The sequence below is a fragment of the Schistocerca piceifrons genome, chromosome 1 (genome assembly GCF_021461385.2).
Source record: "Schistocerca piceifrons isolate TAMUIC-IGC-003096 chromosome 1, iqSchPice1.1, whole genome shotgun sequence".
NCBI lineage: Eukaryota > Metazoa > Arthropoda > Insecta > Orthoptera > Acrididae > Schistocerca > Schistocerca piceifrons.
This window is the reverse complement of record NC_060138.1, coordinates 1,138,320,158-1,138,343,803: the sequence shown is the minus strand read 5'-3', so window position 1 is coordinate 1,138,343,803 and position 23,646 is coordinate 1,138,320,158. Positions and strand designations below refer to the sequence as shown.

Here is a 23,646-nt window from a genome sequence, read left to right as displayed (position 1 = left end):
TTGATGTGGTAGGAGATGCCAGGGATAGGACTGGAGTATGTGGTAGTGGGAGGATGTATGGAACAGGTCTCACATCTGGGTCTATTGTAGGGATATGAGCTGAGCGGAAAGTGTTTGAGAGCAGGGCTGAAGTAGGGATGGACAGGGATATTGCATATATTGGAGGAACAGTGGTATACCACTGTGGGCAGGACAGGGGAGGAGGAGGGGGATATTTCTCATTTCAGGGCAGGATGGAAGATAGTTGAAACCCTGGTGGAGAATGTGACTCAGTTGCTCCAGTCTTTGGTGGTACTGAGACACAAGAAGAATGGTCCTTTGTGGCCAGACTGTGGGTATGAGGGGATGGCAGGTGACTGGTGGTGCAAGGTATGCAGAACTGTTTCTGGACAAGGTTGGGAGGGTAATTTCAGTCTCTGAAGGCCTCAGTGAGACCCTCAGTATATTTGGAGAAAGACTGTTTGTCATTACAGATACGATGACCACATGTGGCTAGGGTATATGGAAGGATCTTCTTGGTGTGGAATGGGTGGCACCTGTCAAAGTGGTGGTAGTGGTTGGTAGGTTTGATGTGGAGGTGAGGTACTGATGTAGCCATTTCTGAAGTGGAGGTCGACATTGATGAAAGTGGCTTGTTGGGTTGAAGGGGTCCACGTGAAGCGAATGGGGGACAAGACATTAAGGTTCAGGAGAAATGTGGATAGCACATTTTCACCATTGGTCCAGATCATAAAGATGCAATCAATGACTTTGAATTAGGTGAGGGGTTGGAATTTTGGGTGGTTCGGAAAGATTCCTCTTGATGGTTCATGAATAGGTTAGCATAAGATGGTATTATGCAGGGGTCCATAGCTGTGCTTGGGTTTGCATGTAAGTAATGCCTTGAGAGGAGAAGTAATTACGGGTGAGGATATAGTTGTTCATGGAAACTAGGAAGAAAGTTGTTGGTTTGGAACCCGTCGGGTGTTGGGAAAGGCAGAGTTCAATAGCGGTAAGGTCATGGGCATTAGGAATGTAAGTGTAAAGGGAGGTAGCATCAACAGTGACGAGCAGGGTACCATCTGGTAAAGGAACAGGAACAGTGGAGAGTCAGTGGAGGAAATGTTTGGTATCTTTTATATAGGAGGGAAGGTTCCGGGTAATAGGCTGAAGGTGTTGATTTACAAGAGAAGAGGTTCTCTCAGTGGGGGCACAGTAACCGGCCACAATGGGGCATCCTGGGTGATTGGGTTTACGGACATTAGGTGGCATGCAAAAGGTAGGAGTGTGGGGAGTGGTAAGGGTGAGGAGAGAGGTGGACTCTGGTTCTGCACTTTGTTGGTCTAGTTGGCCTTTGCCCACAGTTTAGTAGTGGACATTAGACTAGATAGTTTGTTCACGGCCATACTCATTCACACTGGTGTGCTGTGCTTGTAGATAAGTTAATATATGATGTTGCCAATTTGACAGTTGGCTATGCCTTCAATGGGGCAAAAAATGCAAGTGACAGTTCTGCAACAGGAGGTGGCAGTCATTGGACATAACTGAAGGAATATTGATCTATGGGGCAGGAAGGGACATAGCAATGTATAAGGATACTGTGTAGTGTGTAGTTTGGATGAAGAGGGAATACCACTTTTCGGGGTGGAGGGCAAGGTGGAGAGTATTTAAAGCATGACAGGGCATGATGAGAGAGAGGCCAAGCCCAAGAGGAGAACATGATTTAATGGTTCCAATCTTGGGTGGTACTGGGTGACAAAGGGTGCACTCCTTTATGATTGGACATCAGGTGTAGGACATGAATGTTAGTTGTCTTTGATGACAAGACACAGTGTATCTGTTTTTGGACACGGCTGGAAAAAGAGGACTTCTTTTTAAACAAAAGAATTTAATTGTGATAGCATTAAAAAAAATAAGCCTTTAAGTAATATTTTTTGCATTAAATAGTAATTGAATGAAGAGAAGAATTCTAGAGATACTATGAACAAAGAAAGTATTATACATTTTAATTTATGATCATAACTGAGTGCCAAATGTTAGAGTATTGTGTTACAAATTTCGAAGTGCACTAGTTCTGTGACTTTTATTTCTTCAAAATAAATAACTTTAAACGAACCTGCAGATTTCCTACCACACACACTGAATGAAGTCTCTTGAACACGCACAATGCGTGCTGATCTTGACCTCAAACAAGTTTTCTGCCTAGTTTCCTCCTATCACACTCAGACAAATACAGCTCCCACTTCAGAATCACACCCCGCCATCCCCATCCCCCACTTGACTTTGAAACAAACTACAGAAGAGGGCCTTTTAGATACATATATAGCTTACCTCCTGAATGATTTCTTCAGATTCCTTTTCAATTTTCAGCAGAGCATAACTTTGTTTTTCCTCCTCCTTAGTAATTTTGACTTTATATTCCTCAAGTTCTTTCACATTATTTTGCTTTGTATGCATACTGTCTTCTATGTTTTTAAATTTTTGTGCAATCTTCCTAATACAAGAAAAATATGTAATGTTAAAGTTTTTAATAAAAGCACCTTAACTAATGGTGAATATTAACAATTATAATAAAAATGTGGTTATACATTAATTTCAATTAAAATCTGAAAGACAATGTTAATAACAGGATTCATTTTTGAAATATTTCCCAAATTTGTAGCCTTTAAAGCAGGCTGTTTCAACACTGCGTAACAGGGTGTGGAAGCCTGTTAGAGATCAGAAATAAGCTCCATACACGCACTTTAAACTCTCGCCAGCGATCCTGTAACGTCAACACCTAATTCACCGTTTCCACCACTGCCTGTTGACACACACACACACACACACACACACACACACACACACACACACACACACACACACACACACACACTTTTGACAAAGTACTGAGTCTGTGACAACAGTACAAGAAAACATGACACGAGGATGAAGTGCATTCTCTAAATGGTGATCAGGTATTTTAAAAAATTCAAACCTGTCTTCAAAAAAATTAGAGAAATTAACAAGCTACACAACTTGCTGTTAGCCCATATACCTAAGATGCCGTGACCAAAAGAATACAGAAATAGCACGCATTTTGGTTGCAGGGACTTAATGGTGACACTGGTCCGTGTCCAGTTTTTGCTTAAAACAGCACATATGTTTCTTCATGGTGGAGGTGGAATAAACAAGAATACAACAACTTTGTTACATTGAATGAAATTTGTATGCTTTTTTTCTAAACTGTGGAGCATAGAATGGAACGTATTCCAGACATCACTTCTCTTATAATGGGATGCATTTGCAACTTTTTACACTGTATCAGTTTTCATCTTACATCCTCCACAGTCTCACAAAACACAGCCTTGTTAAATGCCATCTGATCCTGACAGTCTGCCATTTTTCCATGTCAATGCTACTTTACAACAGCAAGATCATGTACTCAACTTCTATAATAAGTCATGACTAGCCTTAGTGTCTAAGACAGTGCTGCATATTATGCAAGGAACACAATGAGATGAATTGCCTCAAGTACTGTTAGCACTACAGGGAAGGCAGTATTGCATTCACGGCCGATCATTGGACAGACACTATTCACTACCCTCCTTGCTCATTACAACTAAAACAATCCTGCATTTCAAAATTATGATCACAAATACAACAAGTTATATGAAAAAGTTAACTAGTGCCAAAAAAGTCCCAAAATGATAAATTTACTGAAAAGGTAGAAAAAACAATCACAGCAGTCTGAAATGTCACCTAAAGGTGACAAAATAAAAATAATAATAAATATACAATTCTGGCACAATCATACCACAATACATAATCAGAAAAGAATAAGCTTTGCAAATTAATACTTCAACAACATAGCTACCAAGCTACAAAAGCAATTTGACAAAATACAGCTTACACACACCAGAACCATGCCAAGACCCACCACTGCGGAAGAACTAAGCAATGTTGTGCACCTAAAACATCAAACTTCAGCAGGTGTAGATAAAGTGTCTATAATCGCTCAAGGACTGTACAGACAATATCAAAGACCCTTTAGCACAGATCATAAATGAATCCTACACCACAGTTTGCTTCCCCGTGTCACAATAGCATGCAAAGGCCCTGCCTTTACATATGAAAGGTGACAGAGAAAATTACAGGGTAATCCCTTTACTCTCAATTTCAAAAGTAATGAAAACTGTGATGAAAAATACACTTTTGGGGTATTTTGCAATGAAAAATCTGTGTAAGGAACAGTGTAGCTTCAGGTCTCATAAAAGCGTGGAATTAGCAATAGATTAATTTGTATATGTTCCATAAGTGCTAGACAAAGGAGAAAATATAACATATCTTCCTTGACTAAACCACTTGATGCAGTAGACCAGATATTGAGAAATGACTGATGAATCTGTGAAATATGCTGGCGAAATTGTGCATGCAAGTCATCTGTCCACAATTTCCGAACAGTCTCAAGATTTGCCTTATATTTCAAGGACAGCCTTCTTAATTGTCATTTAGAGTTTAGGTTACTGTAAGTTTTGTAACTGTAATTAAAAGGAAAGTCTAATCAGTGTTCACAAAACTGAAAGAATGGGCTCAGTTTTGACATTCAATGCTACAGTAAAGAGGAACTTCTGAATAGGATTGTGACTGGAGACGCAGGTGGAGAACGTGAACTCTGAAACAAAGGAGCAGTCCAAACAGTGGAAGCACACTCATTCTCCTAATAAACCAAAACATTGCTTCAGATGCTATCAAACAGCAAAATAATTACAGTTTTTTGAGATCAGAAAGGAATTTTGCAACTGATTTGATAAGAGTAACATCTAAGAATATTGTGAAATCACAGGTTTATTGTGACACACAAAACTGCAAAAGTCAACTAAAAACAAACAATGTGGGATGATTACCAAAGGAATCATTCTTGTTCGTGACAATGCATGACCCAATCCATACAGTGAATCAAACAAAGAAAAAACTCTAGCTGGGAGATTTTTCAACATCCTCCCTGTAGTCGGAACTTGTCATCAAATGACTTTCATCTCTTCCCCAAGATGAAGCTCTGCTGGTTACTCAGCACTTCATGAATGACAATGAGCTAAGGACGGTTTCAACAACTCGTTGAAGCATCAGGCACCAACATTCTTTGGGAAAGGAACAAAGAACCTGTTGTCATAATATGATAAATGTTTGAATTTGGGTGGCTGCTGTATGGAGTCATGAACATCTAAGAAGATCCTACATTAAAAAAATATGTATTTTTTTCTTTTTTTAAAGGCTAATTGGAGATCAATTTATGAAAAGCCCTTATCATATAGAATGGTACATGAAAAACCAGCCTTGAATACTAGACTCCTCATTGTCGTCCGTCAATTATCATCTATTGTTTCGAAGCTGCTGCAACGTTTTGTATTGTAAGTACGAAAGCCATTGTGATTTGGTTAAGATGTGTGAAGCAAACCTCTCAGCGAGATGTATCCCCTCCAAGAAAAAATTGCAATAGAGGATGTGTACACCCCTGTCTACCAGTTCATGTAAGGAAACACGTGACATTTTTGCAAAAACACTTCCTGGCCTTTCCATTCCAGCAGTATACATGATTTGGTGACAAAGTGGTGTACTATAGGGTCAGTTGCAAACTCACAGAAGAATCGAATCCTATCCATTCGTATATATACTGTGATCACAGATATTCAAGCATGAATGGTCCAGAACACAAAGAAGTCAACACACAAATTGTCGGAAGAAGTGGACATTTTGCTTAGTTCTTGTCATCTTGTTTCACACCACATAGGGATGAAGCCCTACAACATGACATGTCCAAGAACTGAAGGAGGAAGATAACTCAAAATGTGAGAGTTACTTTATATGGCTATGTCAATGAGAATGGAATGATGGATCCGCTGCTGTATTTAATGAGCGATGAAGCCTGGTTCCATCTAACAGGACATTTGAACTACCTGAACACCAGCCACAGGTCAACAAACAATCCCTATACAATTAATGAGGAATCTGTTCATGGTGAAAGAATCTGCATGTTGTGTGTCATATCAGCATGTCAGATTGTGGGTCCCACTAGTTTCAAACAGGAATTTTATGCGTAGTTGACCCCCATAAACATATGTATGCTGTCTTTCAACAGGATGGGGTGACTTGTCACATTTCACATGAATCAATCTCTCAAATTTATGAAAGATTCATAGGAAAATGGACTGTCAGCAAAGGGCTGTGGTCATCAAGTTTGCTGGACCTAACCAATCACGACTTACCTGTGAGGCAGTCTAACGGAAATAGTGTGTACAAATAACCCAATAACAAGAGGAGACTGTGGACAATATTCATAACCATATTTTGAGAACTATTGTGGCAGAGTTGTACAAAGTGTATATCAACATGTTAGGGTGCACGCAAAATTGCATTGAAGCACAAAGAGGTCATTTTCAGCACCTACTGTTACGTAAAAGACAAGATCAATTCAGTGAACGTAGACCTTTGGATTAGCTTATTGTTATTTCTCTGTTGTCTAATTATTAAATGTGTATCTATTTGTTGTTGTACCTGCTAGGGGTGGGCAACAATTCATGCATAATTGGCAAGCAGTCTGTACTTGGATCGGTTTTTTGTGTCACACCTTGTTTAAGGAGTGGTAAGACAATAACACCAGGAGCACTGCATTTCTTTGGTGACTGCAACTGCCACAAATGCATCATCTGACTGCCATGTTTCTGCCAACATACTCGGGTGCATCATCATACTTGACAAATGGCAGTCAAGATGCTATAGTAAACATCACGTCATCAGTAATATCTACAACTACTGACTGCAGTTGCTACAATCTGGGAACCCATAACATTTTTCACAATGAAGGACTTCACTTCAATATGATATCTCTCCACTTCTTGCACAGGATATACTAGTGAGAGACAAGCAAGCAGTACCTCAGACTGACATAAGACACTATTGTCCTTATGGATCATTCAAATCTTGAGCTGTTTCCTTTGCAGCCCATGATGAAGAGTATAATGATAAGAAATTGTATCATACTCTAACAGTGAAATCAATGCTAAATATTTACCATAGCCTCTGAAATGCACTGGCCAGAAATGGCAACAAGACACTATTAGCGATATGTCAAATGAAAGAACATCTCTTGACACTGTATCTCTCTCCCTTTTCTACCTTTGTACACACATAAAAAGAATAAAAATTAAAAAAATTTAAAAAAAAAGGTTGCTTCACCCCAGTTCCCAGAACTCCTGAAGATAGATATTTACGGTGGATATTGTATCACAGACAGTGTCCCTTTGACTGTTCAGAGATGTCACTAAACCTGTTGCTTTTAATACAATCTTACCTTAAAGATAGACAACAATGCACGTAAGTTGTGTATGATAATGGAGAGGTAATCGAAAAAAGAAGATCAAAGGTAAGGAATATAAATTTTGGTGCGCCACAAGGCTCTATCTTGGGCCCCTTCTTGTTTATTTGCTATGTGAATGATTTCCCAAAAGTATTAGACACCAGTCATCATATTACTATGTATGCTGATGACACCTCTGGGGTTTGCTGGGCACGTAGTAATGATGACCTAAATTCAGTGGTAAAGAATTTTGTTGAAAAAGCCCAAACACATTTTGAAAAAGAAAACCTGAGGGTCAATATTAACAAAACTAATTTAATTTAAGACAAGTAGTTCAAATAAAAATACTGTTGTAAATGAGGACATTCAGGAAAATACCTGTTCAGAATGTAAATTTCTGGGGATATATATAGATGACAGACTTTCGTGGAATCAGCAAATAGATCATGTCTGTGGTAAAATAACACCTAGTCTGTATTTACTAAGGAGATTGGTTCAATACTTAGATATCGAAGCAATAAAAATAGCGTATTTTGGGGTGGTGTATCCCCATCTATCTTATGGAATTGTATTGTGGGGTGGGTGTAGCCAATACAATATAAAAAGGGTATTTGTATTGCAGAAAAGAGTAATAAGAACTATGGCAAAAGTAAGACCCAGAACTTCATGTAAAAACCTGTTTATTAAGTTTAATATTATGACTATATATGCAGTATATATGTTTCAATCAATATTATTAGTGAAAAAAGACAAAAAAGTGACAAACAGGAATATGGAAATCCATGATTACAATACAAGACAAAAATCAGACTTTCATATGGTGAGCAGACGATTGAATCTAACAACAAATACCCCATTCATTAAGGGAGTAATATTTTATAATTCTCTGCCAAACAACCTGAAACAGCTTTCGAGTAGGATTTTTAAAAACGAGTTAAAAAAATGGCTTATATTGATGTGCCCATACAGTATGGTGCTGACATGATTTGACCTCAGGAATGCTATGTTAAATATACTTAAATGATGATTTTACTTAGCAGCATGTAATCTATTTATATTGTGTATCAATAATCTAAATGTAATTATTATAACATTACCCATGCACGTTAAATACATGTTTCGAGCTGTAAGATAAATAAATAAATAAATAAATAAACCTGCCCAAAGATGTAAACAACCATGCATGAGCATCGCCTATTACACATAGGGGGTCCGACAGCTGATCATTTCCAGTCATTCCATCAGGAAGAAGGTACATGGCTCGTGTTGTCTGTAGTTCAACCACGCTTAGACAGTCAATACCAGGGTTCTATTGCATCTCCATTGTTGCTTTGTGCCAGGAAGCGCTCTCAACAGGGGAAGTGTCCAGGTGTCTCTGAGTGAACCAAAGCGATGTTGTTCAGACATGCAGGAGATATAGAGACAGAAACTGTCGATGACATGCCTCGCTCAGGCCGCCCAAGGGCTACTACTGTAGTGGATGACCGCTACCCAAGGATTACGGCTCGGAGGAACCCTCACAGCAACGCCACCATGTTGAATAATGTTTTTCCTGCAGCCACAGGACGTAGTGTTACAATTCAAACTGTGCGCAATAGGCTGCATGATGCGCAACTTCACTCCCGACGTCCATGGCGAGGTCCATCTATGCAACCACGACACCATGCAGTGCGGTACAGATAGAACCAACAACATGCCGAATGGACCGCTCAGGTTTGGCATCACGTTCTCTTCACCGATGAGTGCACATATGCCTTCAACCAGACAACTGTCAAAGACGTGTTTGGAGGCAACCCGATCAGGCTGAACGCCTTAGACACACTTCCAGCGAGTGCAGTAAGGTGGAGGTTCCCTGCTGTTTTGGTGTGGCATTATGTGAAGCCGACCTACGCCGCTGGTGGTCATGGAAGGAGACGTAACGGCTGTATGATACATGAATGCCATCCCCTGACCGATAGTGCAACCATATCGGCAGCATATTGGTGAAGTATTTGTCTTCATGGACTACAATTTGCAACCCCACTGTGCACATCTTGTGAATGACCTCCTTCAGGATAATGACATCACTTTATGGATGACGTGACCCACCAACTACTCCGAGGGATCTATGCCGAATCACCATTGAGGAGTGGGACAATCTGGACCAACAGCACCTTGATGAACTTATGGATAGTATGCCGTGACGAATACAGGCATGCATTAATGCAAGTGGATGTGCTACTGGGTATTAGAAGCCCTCGTGTGTACAGCAATCTGGACCACCATCTCTGAAGGTCTCACTGTATGGTGGTACAACATGCAACTTCTTGTTTTCATGAGCAATAAAAAGATTGGAAATGATGTTTATGTTGATCTCTATTCCAATTTTCTGTACAGGTTCTGGAACTCTCATAACCAAGGTGATCCTAAGCTTTTTTTTATGTATGTATGTTCGCAATGATCTAGTCCCATAATTCATATTGCATTTGTCTCATCATTATTCAAGGCACATAATTTAAGCATTTTCATTGATAACTGCAATTTTTGTACTATAGTGTAAGATATGATAGTTTTCAATTTCCATTTGTTATATTTTACATTTTATCATTAAATACAAAAAGCAGAGATGTTCAATTAAATTCACTTGCAACTTTTGGAAAACTTACTTGTCAAGTTCCATCACTTTCTCTTGAGCTCTCTCCATTTTTTCAGCTAAATGTTCCTTCGAAGCTTTAATTTGTTGTTGAAGTTCCACTGCAGTATGCTTTATCCACCCTATTACTTCTTTTTTAATACTTACTTCTTCAGTCAACTTTGTTTTCTCCATTTCTAACCGTTCCAATTCCATCTCCTCATTTCTGTTAATACAAGAAAAGGATGGGTGATTAAAGACTAATTTGATATCACAAGAATAAGGAACAGTTTCGTACAGTGAACAACATTAGATTCTTCATTGTCTCCCTGCTCAGTTCATTGATGGAAGTGAATTTCCTCTACTGAACTGCAGCAGTTATTTTATCTCAAAATAGTAAAAATCTTGACCATGTTGAGCACCATAGCTGAATTCACTCTAATTTTAAGGATTAATGAAAACCACCTTGGCTACATTATTACACATTTATTGTGTTAGGAACAAACATTCTTAGAACATCTTAGGTTGCAAGTTATGCTAAAATCATCATACACACTGTCCAGTCACATTAATGGCACCACCAGTCAAAAACTGGAGTCACCACCTTCGCAGCATGGACCGCTGTGAGATGTGCAGGAAAAAAATCAATGCATTTCTGGAAGGTACCAAAAGGGATGCGGAACTATGCCGAATCCAGTGCCACGGCCAGTTGCACTAGGTTTTTCAGTCGATGATCCGTGGCACAAACAGCCTGATTGAGTTTGTCCTACAGATTCTAGATTGGGTTTCAATCCAAGGAGTTGGGTGGCCAGCGGAGTACAATAAACTCATCCTGGTGCATGTCAAACCACAAATGTAAACTGTGAGCTGTGTAACATGTTGCACTATCTTGCTGGTAAATGCCATTATGCCGAGGGAAAACAAACTGCATATGGGGTGGACGTGGTCCGCAAGGATAGGTGCATACTTGTGTCGAGCCACTATGCCTCCCAGAATGATGATCTCACATGGTGAAAGCCACGGAAACATTCCCCCAGCAGGTTGTTTGCTTTCAGAAATTTCACGCCAATGGAACATAAAACATGGTGCACCTGGTCAGGTAATCTCTCACCACTCAGTTGATGTCCAGATACAGGCCTGGCACACAAATTCCAGCCTGCGTCACTGATGATCCAGTAAACAAGTGTGCATGAACCAGGTGCCTGCTGTGGAGGCCCATATGTAGCAACATTCACTGAACAGCTATTGAGGAGACACTGTTGGTAGACAGTTGCATGTCCATTCGCCCATGCACATCTCCACAGCCATCTTTCACCCCTATCATCCATGGCCTGTGGTGTAACACAGATGCCTCGAGGCCGGTTTTAATAGCACCATTTTGCCATGCACATTGGGCTTTAACCATGGCACCATGCGAACAGTTTAAAACTTAGCCATTTCAGAATTGCTTCCAACCTCGGCCTGGAAGCCTACAATCGTGTGCTTTTGGATGACAGATAAATTGCTCTGTTTTCACATTACAACAACAGCACTGTTTTCCTGCCCCCTGGACATGTTTCATACACTCACTAGTGCCGGCTGCTGCCATTTGTGAGTGGTTATTGCACACTGACGTCAAACATAGGCACTGGTCACATTAATATGATTGGACCATGTAAATGGGCAGTCATATAATAGACTACAATACACAGCATGCTATGTCTGTGCCCCATACTTCTGCCAAGTGGTCGGTAGAATGTTTGTGATTATTGTTACTGTACTTGGTCTTTAACATCACATACAATAACCAGACCATTTATATTATGGCTTTAGCACAACTTGGCAACCTGGAGCAGCTCTAAGAATGAAACTGGTTGCAATACAAATGTGTAATAATTCAACTGTATCACAGTTTTCATAATCCATAAATAAGTTGTGTGGGGATTATACACGAGTGAAATATTAAATGCAACGAGATGTGAAAAGAGCAGCATTATCTTTTAGTTCTACACACAATTTTTTAATGGCAATTTGCATTAAAAATTGCTTACACTATAGCAACAAAATAACACCTTCTTGATTCAGTTTTGCACATATTTGATCACTGATATACCAAAAATGTAAAGCAGTGTGCAAAATATGACTAATACTGCATTCAGTAACTGGTACCATGTCGTGCAGACTCAATCACTGATCTCACAACACGAGCAGCAGTAGTTGCATGTAAGCGTGTTGAGGGCAGCAGGCTGCAGTTGCCACCACTAAGTTTTACTGTACGGCAGCACAAGCTACACAAAAGCTTGTTACACAGCAGGTTTCAGTCTAAAGACCATCCTTCAAGCATTCACCAACTGAACAACAGAAGCTGTTTTATCAGCTCGAGTGATCCTGTCGTTCAGCTGTAATCATTTGAGAAAGGCCTTAGTGCTGAAACCAGTAGTGTAAAAAGTTTTGTTGCAACTAGAGCTGACATTCAATAAAAGTAGTACTGACAGTTGTGGTGCTTTGTGTCAAAGAAAAAACTGTTGTCCAAAGTAACAATCACTGAGTTTTTAACAAATACTGAATAAGAATGAATTGGTTGCAGTTAGGCTGTGACCAGTACCAAGTCCTTGTAAGAAAACAAAATAAAAACTTGCATACTCATACAAAAAAAGACTGGAAAGCCAAAGCCAAATTAACCATTGAATAACAGTCTGATAGTAACTAGAAGAGTTGTGAGGATTCTACATACGCCCATGATGAAATCTGTATTTTGTGACCACTGCCGTAAGTTCATCGCAGATTATTTATTGTGCTACTGAAGCTACCACCTGGTTAGCAGAGTCCACCATTTTTGAGTAACTGCTGCATGTTGACAGTGCATTTGGATCTAGCAATTCATGAAATGTATTCACAGTTGCGAATATGGACAACCATCAGATGTATAATGGAATGAAGACAATGAAAATTTATGCCAAACCAGTACCCGAACACAGATTTCCCAATTACCGGAAGCACAATCCAGGTTCGAATTCTGGTCTAGCACAAATTTTCATTGTCGTCGTTCCGTTACACAACTGATTGTTGTCCATATTTGCAACTGCAAATATATTTCATAATGGCTGAACCGCCAGTGCTCGTTTCTTCAGACAAAATGCATGTCCAAAAGAACTTTCCATCGTATTTCTCATAAATGTGGACACTGCAATATTGAGGCATCTAGTGATTTTTGTTGCTGGGGCATGTGCTTGGTGTTGCAGAGAGAGAACAGTACAGACTGTGTGTGAGATAGCACCGGCTTGATGTGCTTGCTGAATGTGATTACATGAGACATGCAGTTTTGGAAGTAATGGATTCCGTATTCACACTGTATTCTTCATGTTGCAGTGTCATGTTACTCAGTTCACACAGTAGTTGCAAGATAGATATTAATAGATTGTCATTATCTGGCTGCACTTGCTAATGCATTTTTGTGCTAATAATCTGTGCCATATTCTGATGGTGATAAAGTTTCAGTGTGAAGTGATTGTATTGTGGCATGCGGTACTTTGCTAAAACTGAGGGTATAAGTAAATTATTTGAAATGTGTAATAAATTCAGTAATAAACCTTACAAAATGCGATCCACTAACAATTGTTCTCAATCAAAACCAGTCACTGTCCACTTCCTAATGAAGTACCAGCAAGGAATAAATATATCATTAGCTCCTTGAAATAGAGCGAAGCAGCATTATCATTTAATATAGCACACCAGCTGGTTGTGTTACAGAGTCCAGGTACAAAGCATTATTGCTATTGCATTGCTAGAGGCTTCATGCAAACAGATGAACTATATGTCGCTTGTCGTGAAGCTGATTTTGTAGTAAATATGGTAGCCCCTGCCAGAGTGAGATAACAACAAAGCACCTCAAACCTCTAATTCTGATCTATGGAATCCTTACAAGTAACACAGTTTGGCAGGAATTAACCATCTCCATTTCTGTGTCACTGCTTTAAGTGGATACACAACTGTGGCCAGATAGCAACTGATAACAGTAAATGGAGAGAGCAAAATCATCTCGTTGCAATTCGGAGGAGATAGGCCATACACAATATTCACAGGCTAAAAAACAACAAGGCTCCTGGAGAAGAATACATGTTTTACATAAAACTGTAACAAACATATGACTGTAAATAAGCCTCAATTCATCTTCTGCATAAGAGAGAAAATGCTATAGAGATAGATAATTACCATGGCATCTCATTACTCCCAGGAATGTACAAAACCTTGTCACCATTTGCCTTAAAATATCAGAACAAGGAGTTGAACATAAACTAGAATAATATCGCATATAATTCTGAAAATTTCAGTCAACTACAGAATAAATAATGTATCTCAAAACATTAATAAAGTAATATATCTTCAATATCCATTGTTAGTCTTTTTTTTATGAGCAATCTCCTTTGCAGACTGGGTGCATTTTTTGCAGTATCCTACCAACAGGCTGAAGTCTGCCACCCACTTTACCTATGACTGAACCTACATCATCATTGTAACAATATTATGAAAACGATAGTTGCTACTCACCATGTAGCGGAGATGCTGAGTCAAAGACAGGCACAACAAAAAGTCTGTCACCACAGTCTCTGGCTGCTGACACCAACCTGTAAGCAGCAGCACATTGTGGGAGAACGAACCAGGTGGTCGCGGTAAGGAGCAGCCTGGGGCGGGGAGGGGGATAGCAGGGTAGGCGTGGCGGAACTGCTTGTAGGAGAATACAGGGACAAGATGGAGAGAGGGTAGGGCAATTTGGTCCAGTCGGGAGGTTAGATGGAGGGCAGGGGTGTGAGTGGTGGGGGGAAGGGGGACGGTTAGCAGAAAAGGAGATAAGTAACAAAGACTCTGTGTGTGTGTGTGTGTGTGTGTGTGTGTGTGTGTGTCGGTGGAACAGAGGGCAGTGTAATGCTGTAATGGGAACAGGAAAGGGGGTAGATGAGTAAAGGACAATGACTAACCAAGCTTGAGGCCAGGATGGTTATGAGAATGTAGGATACACTGCAGGGAGAGTTCCAACCTGAGTAGTTCAGAAAAGCTGGTGTTGGTGGGGAGGATACGGAAGGCAAAGGCTGTGAGGCAGTCATTCAAATGAAGAGCATCGTGTTGGGCAGTGGACTCGGCAATGAGATGGTGCAGCTGTTTCTTTCCCACAGTTCGTTGGTGGCCATTCATGTGGGCAATTAGCTTGTTGGTTGTCATACCCACACAGAATGCAGCACAGTGGTTGGAGCTTAGCTTATAGATCAAATGACTGATTTCCTAGGTAGTTTTGTCTTTGACGGGTTAAGTGATGCTTATGACTTAACTGGACTAGCTGGTGGTGGGAGGGTGTATGGGACAGGTATTGCATCTAGGTCTATTCCAGGGGTATGAGCCACGAGGTAAGGGGTTGGGAGCAGGGGTTGTATAAGGATGGACGAGTATATTGTGTAGGTTCGGTGGGCGGCAGAATACCATAGTGGGAGTGGTGGGAAATGGCAGAGAATGTGATTCAGTTGCTCCTGTTCTGGGTGATACTGAGGCACAGTGGGACTTTAGGAGGTGGGGGTGGAGGGAAACATAAGGCACAGGACATCTGTTTTTGTACAAGGTTGGGAGGGTAATTATGTTCCGTGAAGGCCTCAGTTACATCCTCGCTATATTTCAAGAGGGACTGCTCGTCATTACAGATGCAATGGCCTTGGGTGGCTAGGCTGTATGCAAGTAACTTTTTGGTGTGGAATGGATGACAGTTGTCGAAGTAGGCGTATTGCTGGTGGCTGGTAGGTTTGATATGGACGGAGGTACTGATATAGCCGTCTTTGATATGGAGGTTAACATCAAGGAATGTGGCTTGTTGGGTTGAGTAGGCCCAGGTGAAGTGAGTAGGGGAGGAAGAACATGGATAGGGTATCCTCACCCTTGATCCAGATCATGAAGATGTCATCGATGAATGTGAAACACGTGATGGGTTTGGAGTTGTGGGTGTTTAGGAAGGATTCCTCTAGATGGCACTTGAATAGGTTAGCATAGGATGGTGCCGTGTGAGTGCCCATATTTGTACCCTGGATTTGTTTGTTTGAAATGCCTTCAAAGGTGAACTAATTGTGGGTGAGGATATAGTTGATCATGGTGACTTAGAAGGAGTTTGTAGGTTTGGAATCTGTTAGGCATTGGGAAAGGTAGTGTTCAATAGTGATCATGCCATGGACATTACCCCTTTCACTGCGCATTTACTCTGTAAGTATTTTTTATAGCAAATAGTATAGATACGTCTGGAGAACTGAAACGATTAGCATATATTTACGTCTGGAGCAGTGAAAGGGTTGGGAAATTAGTGTAAAGGGAGGTATCATAGCATGAGCAGGGCACCATATGGTAAAGGAAGAGGAACTGGAGAGCTGATGGAGGATATGGTTGGCATCTTCATATAGGAGGGTAGGTTGCGGATAGTAGGCTGAAGGTATTGGTCTACGAGAGCAGAGATTCTCTCAGGAGTGGCACAGTAACCACCCACAATGGGGTGTCCTGGGTGGTTGGGTTTATGGACTTTAGAAATCATCTGGAGTGTGGTGAATGGTAAGGATGAGAAGCGAGATGGACGCAGGAGATATGCTCTGGAATGGGCCTAAGGATTTGAAGAGAAACAGGATATGCTGCTGGGTTTCTGGAATGGGGTCAATGTGGCAGGGTTTGTACGTGTATGATTCTGACAGATGGCGGAGTCCTTCCACCAGGTAATCCTTGCAGTTCGGAACATCAGTGGTGGAGCCTTTGTCAACAGGAAGAATTAGAAGGTAGGGATCGGCTTTTAGGTGGTGGATTGCAGTTCTCTCTGCTTAAGTAATATTAGCTTGCATGTTGAGGGATTTTGGGAATGATGGTAAGGCAAGGTTAGAGGTTACGAAATTCTGGGAAATTAGCAGGTGGTGATTTGGGGGCAGTGGGGGTGGATAACAATTGGATGGTGGTGTAACTGAGTCAGGCAGAGTTCAACACTGGTCTTTGGTTGATTCTGATTGTGTTTCAGGTCTGTTCAGGTTCTGGATTCTGTATGGTGGTGGTGGGAGGTTTTTAAGGGTGAGGTAAATGTAGTATCTCTGGGAGGCAGGGCTCATCAGCTATGAGGAGATATGTGGGAGGTTTGGAGGTGATTGTAGAGGTGGTGGATAGTTGTAGTCCAATGTGGGAGGAGGAAGTGAGCAGTGTGGAGAGTTTTCTGATGTGGCATTGTGCATGTTGTTCTAGTTCCTGGAGGGAAAGTGTTACAACTGTGATATAGGATCCACGAATTTGGGATTGCATAGCATGAGAATTTTACAGATGGAGAGGTGGTTTTGCTAGGAGGTTGGAGCCTGATTGATATGGTTTTGCAGGACTACCTAAGTGAGGGTTAAGGACTAGTGGAATGTAAACAGATGGTGGTCATTGTGGAAGAAAGGGTGGTAGCCGGAGCTGGATAATTCGATGGTAAGGCCTCTTGGGGGGTTTCAGTGAGCCAAGCAACAATGCAGGAATAATATGTGGCACTGGGTTCTGTATTGAAGAAGCAAGGATCCATGGTGGAGGATAAAGACATGTCAAAATACATGATTAGATAAAAGAAACAATAAGTAAAAAGAATCACAATTATAGCTTTCTCCCATTAAGGCCTTCGTCAATAATAGACACACACACACACACACACACACACACACACACACACACACACACACACACGACTGCAGTCTCAGGCAATTGAAACCACACTCAAACTATAATTGTGAGTCTTTTTGGTGTCCCTATCTGCAAGTCAGCATCTCTGCTATATGGTGAGTAGGAACTTTCCTTCTCATAATATTGTTACATTCCATCCTGGATTTTCCATTGTTTGATTAAACAATAAATAAAAAGATTGTAATGAGAGTTGTGGGTGAATAAGTGTGAAGAAGGGGGGCGGCAGATGTTACTTGATTAAGTGAAGTTAGTATGTGCGAACTGGAAGAGAGAGGAGAAGGAGAAAGTACGAAGGAGGAAGTGCTTGCCCGCAAGAGAAAGGTTCTACAACATCTGAATATGAACATCATCCAGCCCTGTAGCGGAAGATCGAGATGAAGTGAGAGCATTATCTAGCTCCCTCATAGTAAAGGCGGCATTGTAGCATTCACGATTCTGAGAGGAGAAGGGTATCACCACTCACTTCTAATGGAGGGAGGCAGGGTGGTAATGGGTAGAGCTCGAAAACTCTGCAAAATAGCAGCCTCAAGTGTTGGAGATAGCAATGGGGTCCACAACGATATCTGCTATGGTCAGGTTGGAAATTGGGGAATGGACTTGATCCCAGAGAGCCATCGGAGGTTGGCCTACACGACAGAGGAGGGAGTGAAACTGTTAAAATAACTAATAAATGAACTCCAGCTAACTTCTTTTCATGTCCCGAAGAATGCAACAACATTGCGCACACAACTCTTTATAACAAATACAGTTCATCATAATAGAATGACTGCTAAAAAGGTGAAGAGAATGTCTCCACACAAGAATTGCACTGCCAATGGGCCGGGACATGGTAAGGTAAAGATGAAGTACAAGGTATGGAATGTTCTGTGGCAGTAAGGATAACATTTATAAGGTACTCTTTTTGGTCATCATAATTGGGGAAATATTCATCGAAGGTCACCAGGGAGAATTAAAGCCTCCAGTCTGCCGTAGAAAGCTGCCAATTGGGTTTACACGCAGGTGGGGTAGGGTCAGCAATCTGATAGCACAAGGGAAATGGTCGCTCGAATGCAAGTCAGAGGGAATGGACCACTCGAGATGACAGGCAAGCTGGGCACTGCAGAATGAGAGGTCCAAATGGAAATAGCTGTGCTTGGATATTGAAAGCAACGTGGGTGCTCCAGTGTTAAGGCAGATAAGGTTGAGTTGATTGAGGTCAGTCAAGATGGCACATCTTGGACAGGTTCTGGAAGAGCTCCAAAGAACATGGTGTGCATTATAGTCACTGAGCAGCAGAAAGGGGGTGAGGGAGCTGACCAGTAAGCTGGAGGAAGTCTGCACTCGTCACAGCGAATGACAGAAGGATGTAAACATTGCAGACAGAAAAGGTGAAGCAAGGAAGGAAAATGTGGACTGCAACAGCTTGCTTTGAGATGGTTTGACAATGAATGTCATCTGGATGAGCAGCATGACTTCCCCCATCAGATTGAATGCCATACTCAGAAAGAAATGCGAGAGATCAAAGCAACTGTATGTTGCATGGATGAAATTTTGTTTCCTGGAGGCAGAAAACAAGAGGACACTGTGATTCAAAGAGCAGCCGTAATTCCTCCTTATTAGATTGAATGCCACAAACATTCCTTTGGAGGAGAGTCATGATAGGGAAAGGGAAGGAGGGGAAAAAAATGAAAGGTTGTTACCTCGGCAGCTGCCGAGTGTCGGCCTTTGAAGACTCACTGCTGCAGGGTGCAGAAGCTGGAGGATCCTGTTCCGTGAGATCTACAGAGGTGAAAGCAGTCCCTGGGCCGGCCTGCGAATTCCAGGGCAGAAAAGCAGTTGGCAGTGCACACTGACAAAACACAGGTCGCAGGGTGAGAGTATCACATGGTGACACCATTCAAGAGAATCTCCGAGTAGATAAAGGAGAAGACCATTTGTCTTTCTTTGATTTCTTTGAGCCTTTGCAGTTGGGAGATGAAGGCTCAGATGTGTGTTGGCTGGAAGGACATGTGAAGTTTTCATGGGAGTATTCCTTCTTTCATTTACGGTGTGCCGGTTTTGTAGCAGGTGATTTTGCTGCCAGAGTCATAGATTTGGTGACTTGTTGCACAGCCAGAGGAGGAGAAGGAGCTGCAGTGCTGAATTTACAAGTCTGCCTGGCCAGTCCTTCATGGAGTGAGGCATAGCAAGAACAATACTGTATGTGCCAAATGATAAAATGCAGGGCTTTCGACTAGTGAACAACTTGTGAGCGACAAGGTACGGCAATTTTCCGTCACCTGGATCTCTTGGATGGCCCGCTCATTCAGGTACATGGGCCGTTTTTGGGATGAGGCTGCATGGTCGCCATTGCTATTGGTACAGTGGGGTGAAAGACGCAGGCAATCCCCTTGTAAGCACCCTACCACAAGTTTGAACAGGACATTAGAGTGTGGTTATAACATTGACAATGATAACAGCGCATCAGTTTGGAATGTATAGTCGGACTGTGATGACTTCATAGTTTGCTTTGATCTCTATCAAATGTGAGGAAAAGAGTGCATGTAGGCACTAGGGTTGCATTAACGTTTTTCATTACTTGATGGACTACAGTGATGCCCTAATCAGGGAGGTAAGTTTGGATTTCTCAATTGGTAACCCATTGAGCAGCCTAGTGTAAATAATACCATGCTAAGAATTCAGCATGTGATGGACCTCGACACGAACAGGATAGCCAGGAGAAGTGAAGTTGCATGCAGTTGTTGGGCTTGAAAATCACAATTCATCTCCAAAAGCAAAGTGCCAATGTTACTTAAATGAGAGGTTTTTACAGGGCCTGCAACTGCATCAACACTTTTTTAAATAACAAACGGTTTAACCATAGCAAAGGTCTGACCGTGCTCCGTATTTGATACCATGAGGAACCAAGGTGCAGCTGCGAGATTCTTGAAATCTTTAGCCTCATTCCATTTATGTTCAGTAGATATTGTCTGAGATGCTGATTGGCTCATTACAAGAAAATCCCGATGACTGCCAGCATCTCTTATGACATGCTGCTCCAACCTGCCCCCACCCCCCACCCCCTACCCCCTCCCCTCAGAGGAGGGCTCACCTGCCTCCTGAACTTCTGACAGAAGGACCAACTGGCAATTTGGGAAGGTCACAGCTCAGGCAATCACCTTTCCCTGGGCCGGGCCTGTACCAGAGGGTACATGCAAACCCAACCTGTCAACCCGCAGCTGGGAATTACACACTACCAAGTCACCTACTATGTGTCACATGCTTGGGCTGGCCTTCAAGAGCGCACAGGGAGGAAGAAAAACACAAAAAGGAACCTTAAACACAGAAATGGAGGAAGGATGGGAAATGGAGAATGAAGAAAGAAAGAAAGAATGAAAGAAAAAACAGTGGAAGGACTGTTCCAATGTCAGGCTATTATAACTTCACAACACATTCCCAAAAATATCCCAGACATGTTCCCCGTGGGAGGGGAAAAAGAACAGCAGGGGGACAAACGTAACAGCATGGAAAGGGGAAAGGTGCTGCACAGGCTGGGGCCCCACAGCAGCCAAGCACGAACTCATCAAAGAGTGATGATTCCCTCGGGGGAGGGGGGGGCACTCACAAACATGGAACTAGCATAACTCCGAGAGGCATTAAACACCTCAAAGAGTTACCAGTTTCTAGCTCACCATGTTATTACATGGATAGTCATTATCTCAAGAGTGGCTGGTGGGGAAAATGGTGGGAAAGAGTAATGGGCATTATAGAGTATTGTCTGTGAAAGGTGTTGGAGCTCTCATGGCTCCGTGAAGAACCACTTTGATTCATACTGAAGCAGCTGTGAACTCTACCCCATACCAAGGCAGGGAACCTGTACATCTTGGTAGCAGTGGATGCCACTTCACAGTTAGTGTGGTTGATATCAAGTAGGTCGGGTACTACGGTGTGACTCCTGGCCACTTGACGTGTATATTTTCTACGTTTGGGACTCCAAAGGCTCTGGTTAGTAATAATGCACCAACCTTCTTATTCTGTGAATTCAAAAAATTCTGCTTCACTAGTGCCACATCATACATTACGACCATTCCATATTATCCAAAACCTTTTTTTCTTGACCAGGTATACCTAACCTTAAATATGGCCTGGTCATCTTCCAGGTTGCATACTCAAACTAAGTGGGATCAGACAATTGGATGGCTGAACTTTGCTTTCAACACTGCTATAAATGAAGTACACAAAACCTCTCCAGCTAAATTGATGTTTACCTCCCCATTCAGCACTGTCCAACCTGTGGTCAATCAATTATATCTGGCTGGAGGATGATGATTCCAACATCATTAGAATAAACTATGAAGCAACACATAGTAATATCCAGCTCGTGTACCATAGGAAGGCTTCTTGCTATAAAAAAGGTAGGCATCCTACCACACTGCAGTTAGAGGATGTGGTTTCTCTCCAAAAAAACTTCAGCGCGCAGTCTAAAGGGGTGCAAAAGGTGTCACACGCCACTCAAGATTATCAGAGTGATGTCTCCAGTCAGTCAGCTTCCTGATCCAAGACCAGTCCATATGGAAGTGCATTAGTGCACACATTAGTCAGCTAAAGTTGGGGACTGGTTACCAGGGTGTTGCTAACTCTTCAGGTACTTCAGCTAACCATCCCCCACCTGTTCCACCATAAGTGGGTGGAGAATTGTGCCACACGCAGGATATACCAGAGACTTACTTTGCTACTGATATGGTAACTTGGCAGGAACCTCTCCAACAATGGCTCTGAGCACTATGGGACTTAACTACTGTCCTCTCCAAAAGGTCGGCTGCCAGCTTACAGAGAAGGAGGCAGCGTCCACCGTAACAATACCTCCGCATAAAAGAAAATTGTATCACTGTTTATTTTAAAAGATTAATTTTATCATTTGTTGTTTTTGCCTATTTTTAAAGTTTTATGGGGTGTATTATTTAAAGAAAATAATCACTTATTGCTAATATAATGTAAATGGACAGATAAAAATTCTACTCACCAAGTGGCGGCAGGGGACCCAAATGGATTTAACTTTCACAAGCTTTTGGAGCCAGTGACTCCTTCTTCTGATAGAAGAGTTGAAGCGGAAGGAAGAGGGGTGAAGGAAAAGGATTGGAGAGGCTTAGGGGCCACTGGCTCCAAAAGCTTGTGAATGTTAAATCCTCTTGTGTCTTCCCCTGCCCCCATTTGGTGAGTAGATTTTTTTATCTGTCCATATTATTTACAGAGTTATTCCATCATTAATTGTTTCTGGTCTACTTTAAAATGTAATTTTGTGGGTTATTTTGAAAAGTTAATTTCATTCACTTCTGTGTTTTAAGTGAATAGTTAAAAGTGGCTGATTTTTTTCTTTTTCTTCCTTTCGTTTTTTCCCCTAAAGGGCCCCGGGACATTGTGGTAATCACTTTTCTAAACTTATTAATGCATTCTGGAAATTGCTTGAAATTACCTGTATGTTGAGTAGTTGACAGTTTTAATAAATTCTTAATTGATTCAAACTGTTGTGTATCTCTTGTAATGTTTACACTGAGTGTGTTTTGGTTGATTAAACTGTACTGTCAGTTTCATAAAAACTTCCACAAATGTTTTATATTTATGTATTGTGTAAAGCCATCTTTTGGATTTATAAATAAATTTTGTTAAACCTAATCAAGATTTTACTGGTCCAACAACTTACCACTCTCACTACCGCTTCAGTAAGCTTATGTTGGACAGGCATCACATTCCATCATTTATTTCCAACAGCATAGCACAAATGTGAAAAGAAAGGAATGGGGAAATAAACAATGTGGTCAGTTCTATTTTGAAATTCTACTTGTCCAGATGACTCAAAACAAAAGAGTGCAAAAAATTTGAATCAATATTTTTTTTTGTAGGTCACTGAAAAGACCTGAAACAACTATATGTGATAAACAGGTTATAAGACAGTCCTCATTGTTATCCACATTCAAGAGTTGCTCCTCCTGAAGGCATCATGAATGATACTCAAAAAAATCTGCACCTGACTGCAGAAACAAGTAGCAGGTCCACAATGAGCAGAAGGTTA

At 41.4% G+C, this 23,646-nt stretch overlaps 1 protein-coding gene across 3 annotated transcripts in view; it reads right to left on the bottom strand.

The window, feature by feature from the left end:
• The window catches only part of LOC124801001 (kinetochore protein NUF2 homolog), a 101,563-nt gene that overhangs the window by 4,731 nt on the left and 73,186 nt on the right, over positions 1-23,646 (bottom strand). For all 3 annotated transcript variants that reach the window (XM_047263041.1, XM_047263040.1, XM_047263042.1), the window contains exons 6-7: positions 9,961-10,152; positions 2,311-2,473 (exon numbers count right to left, since the gene is read on the bottom strand). In XM_047263041.1, coding sequence (XP_047118997.1) covers positions 2,311-2,473; positions 9,961-10,152 — 355 coding nt within the window. The remainder of the gene's footprint in view (positions 1-2,310; positions 2,474-9,960; positions 10,153-23,646) is intronic.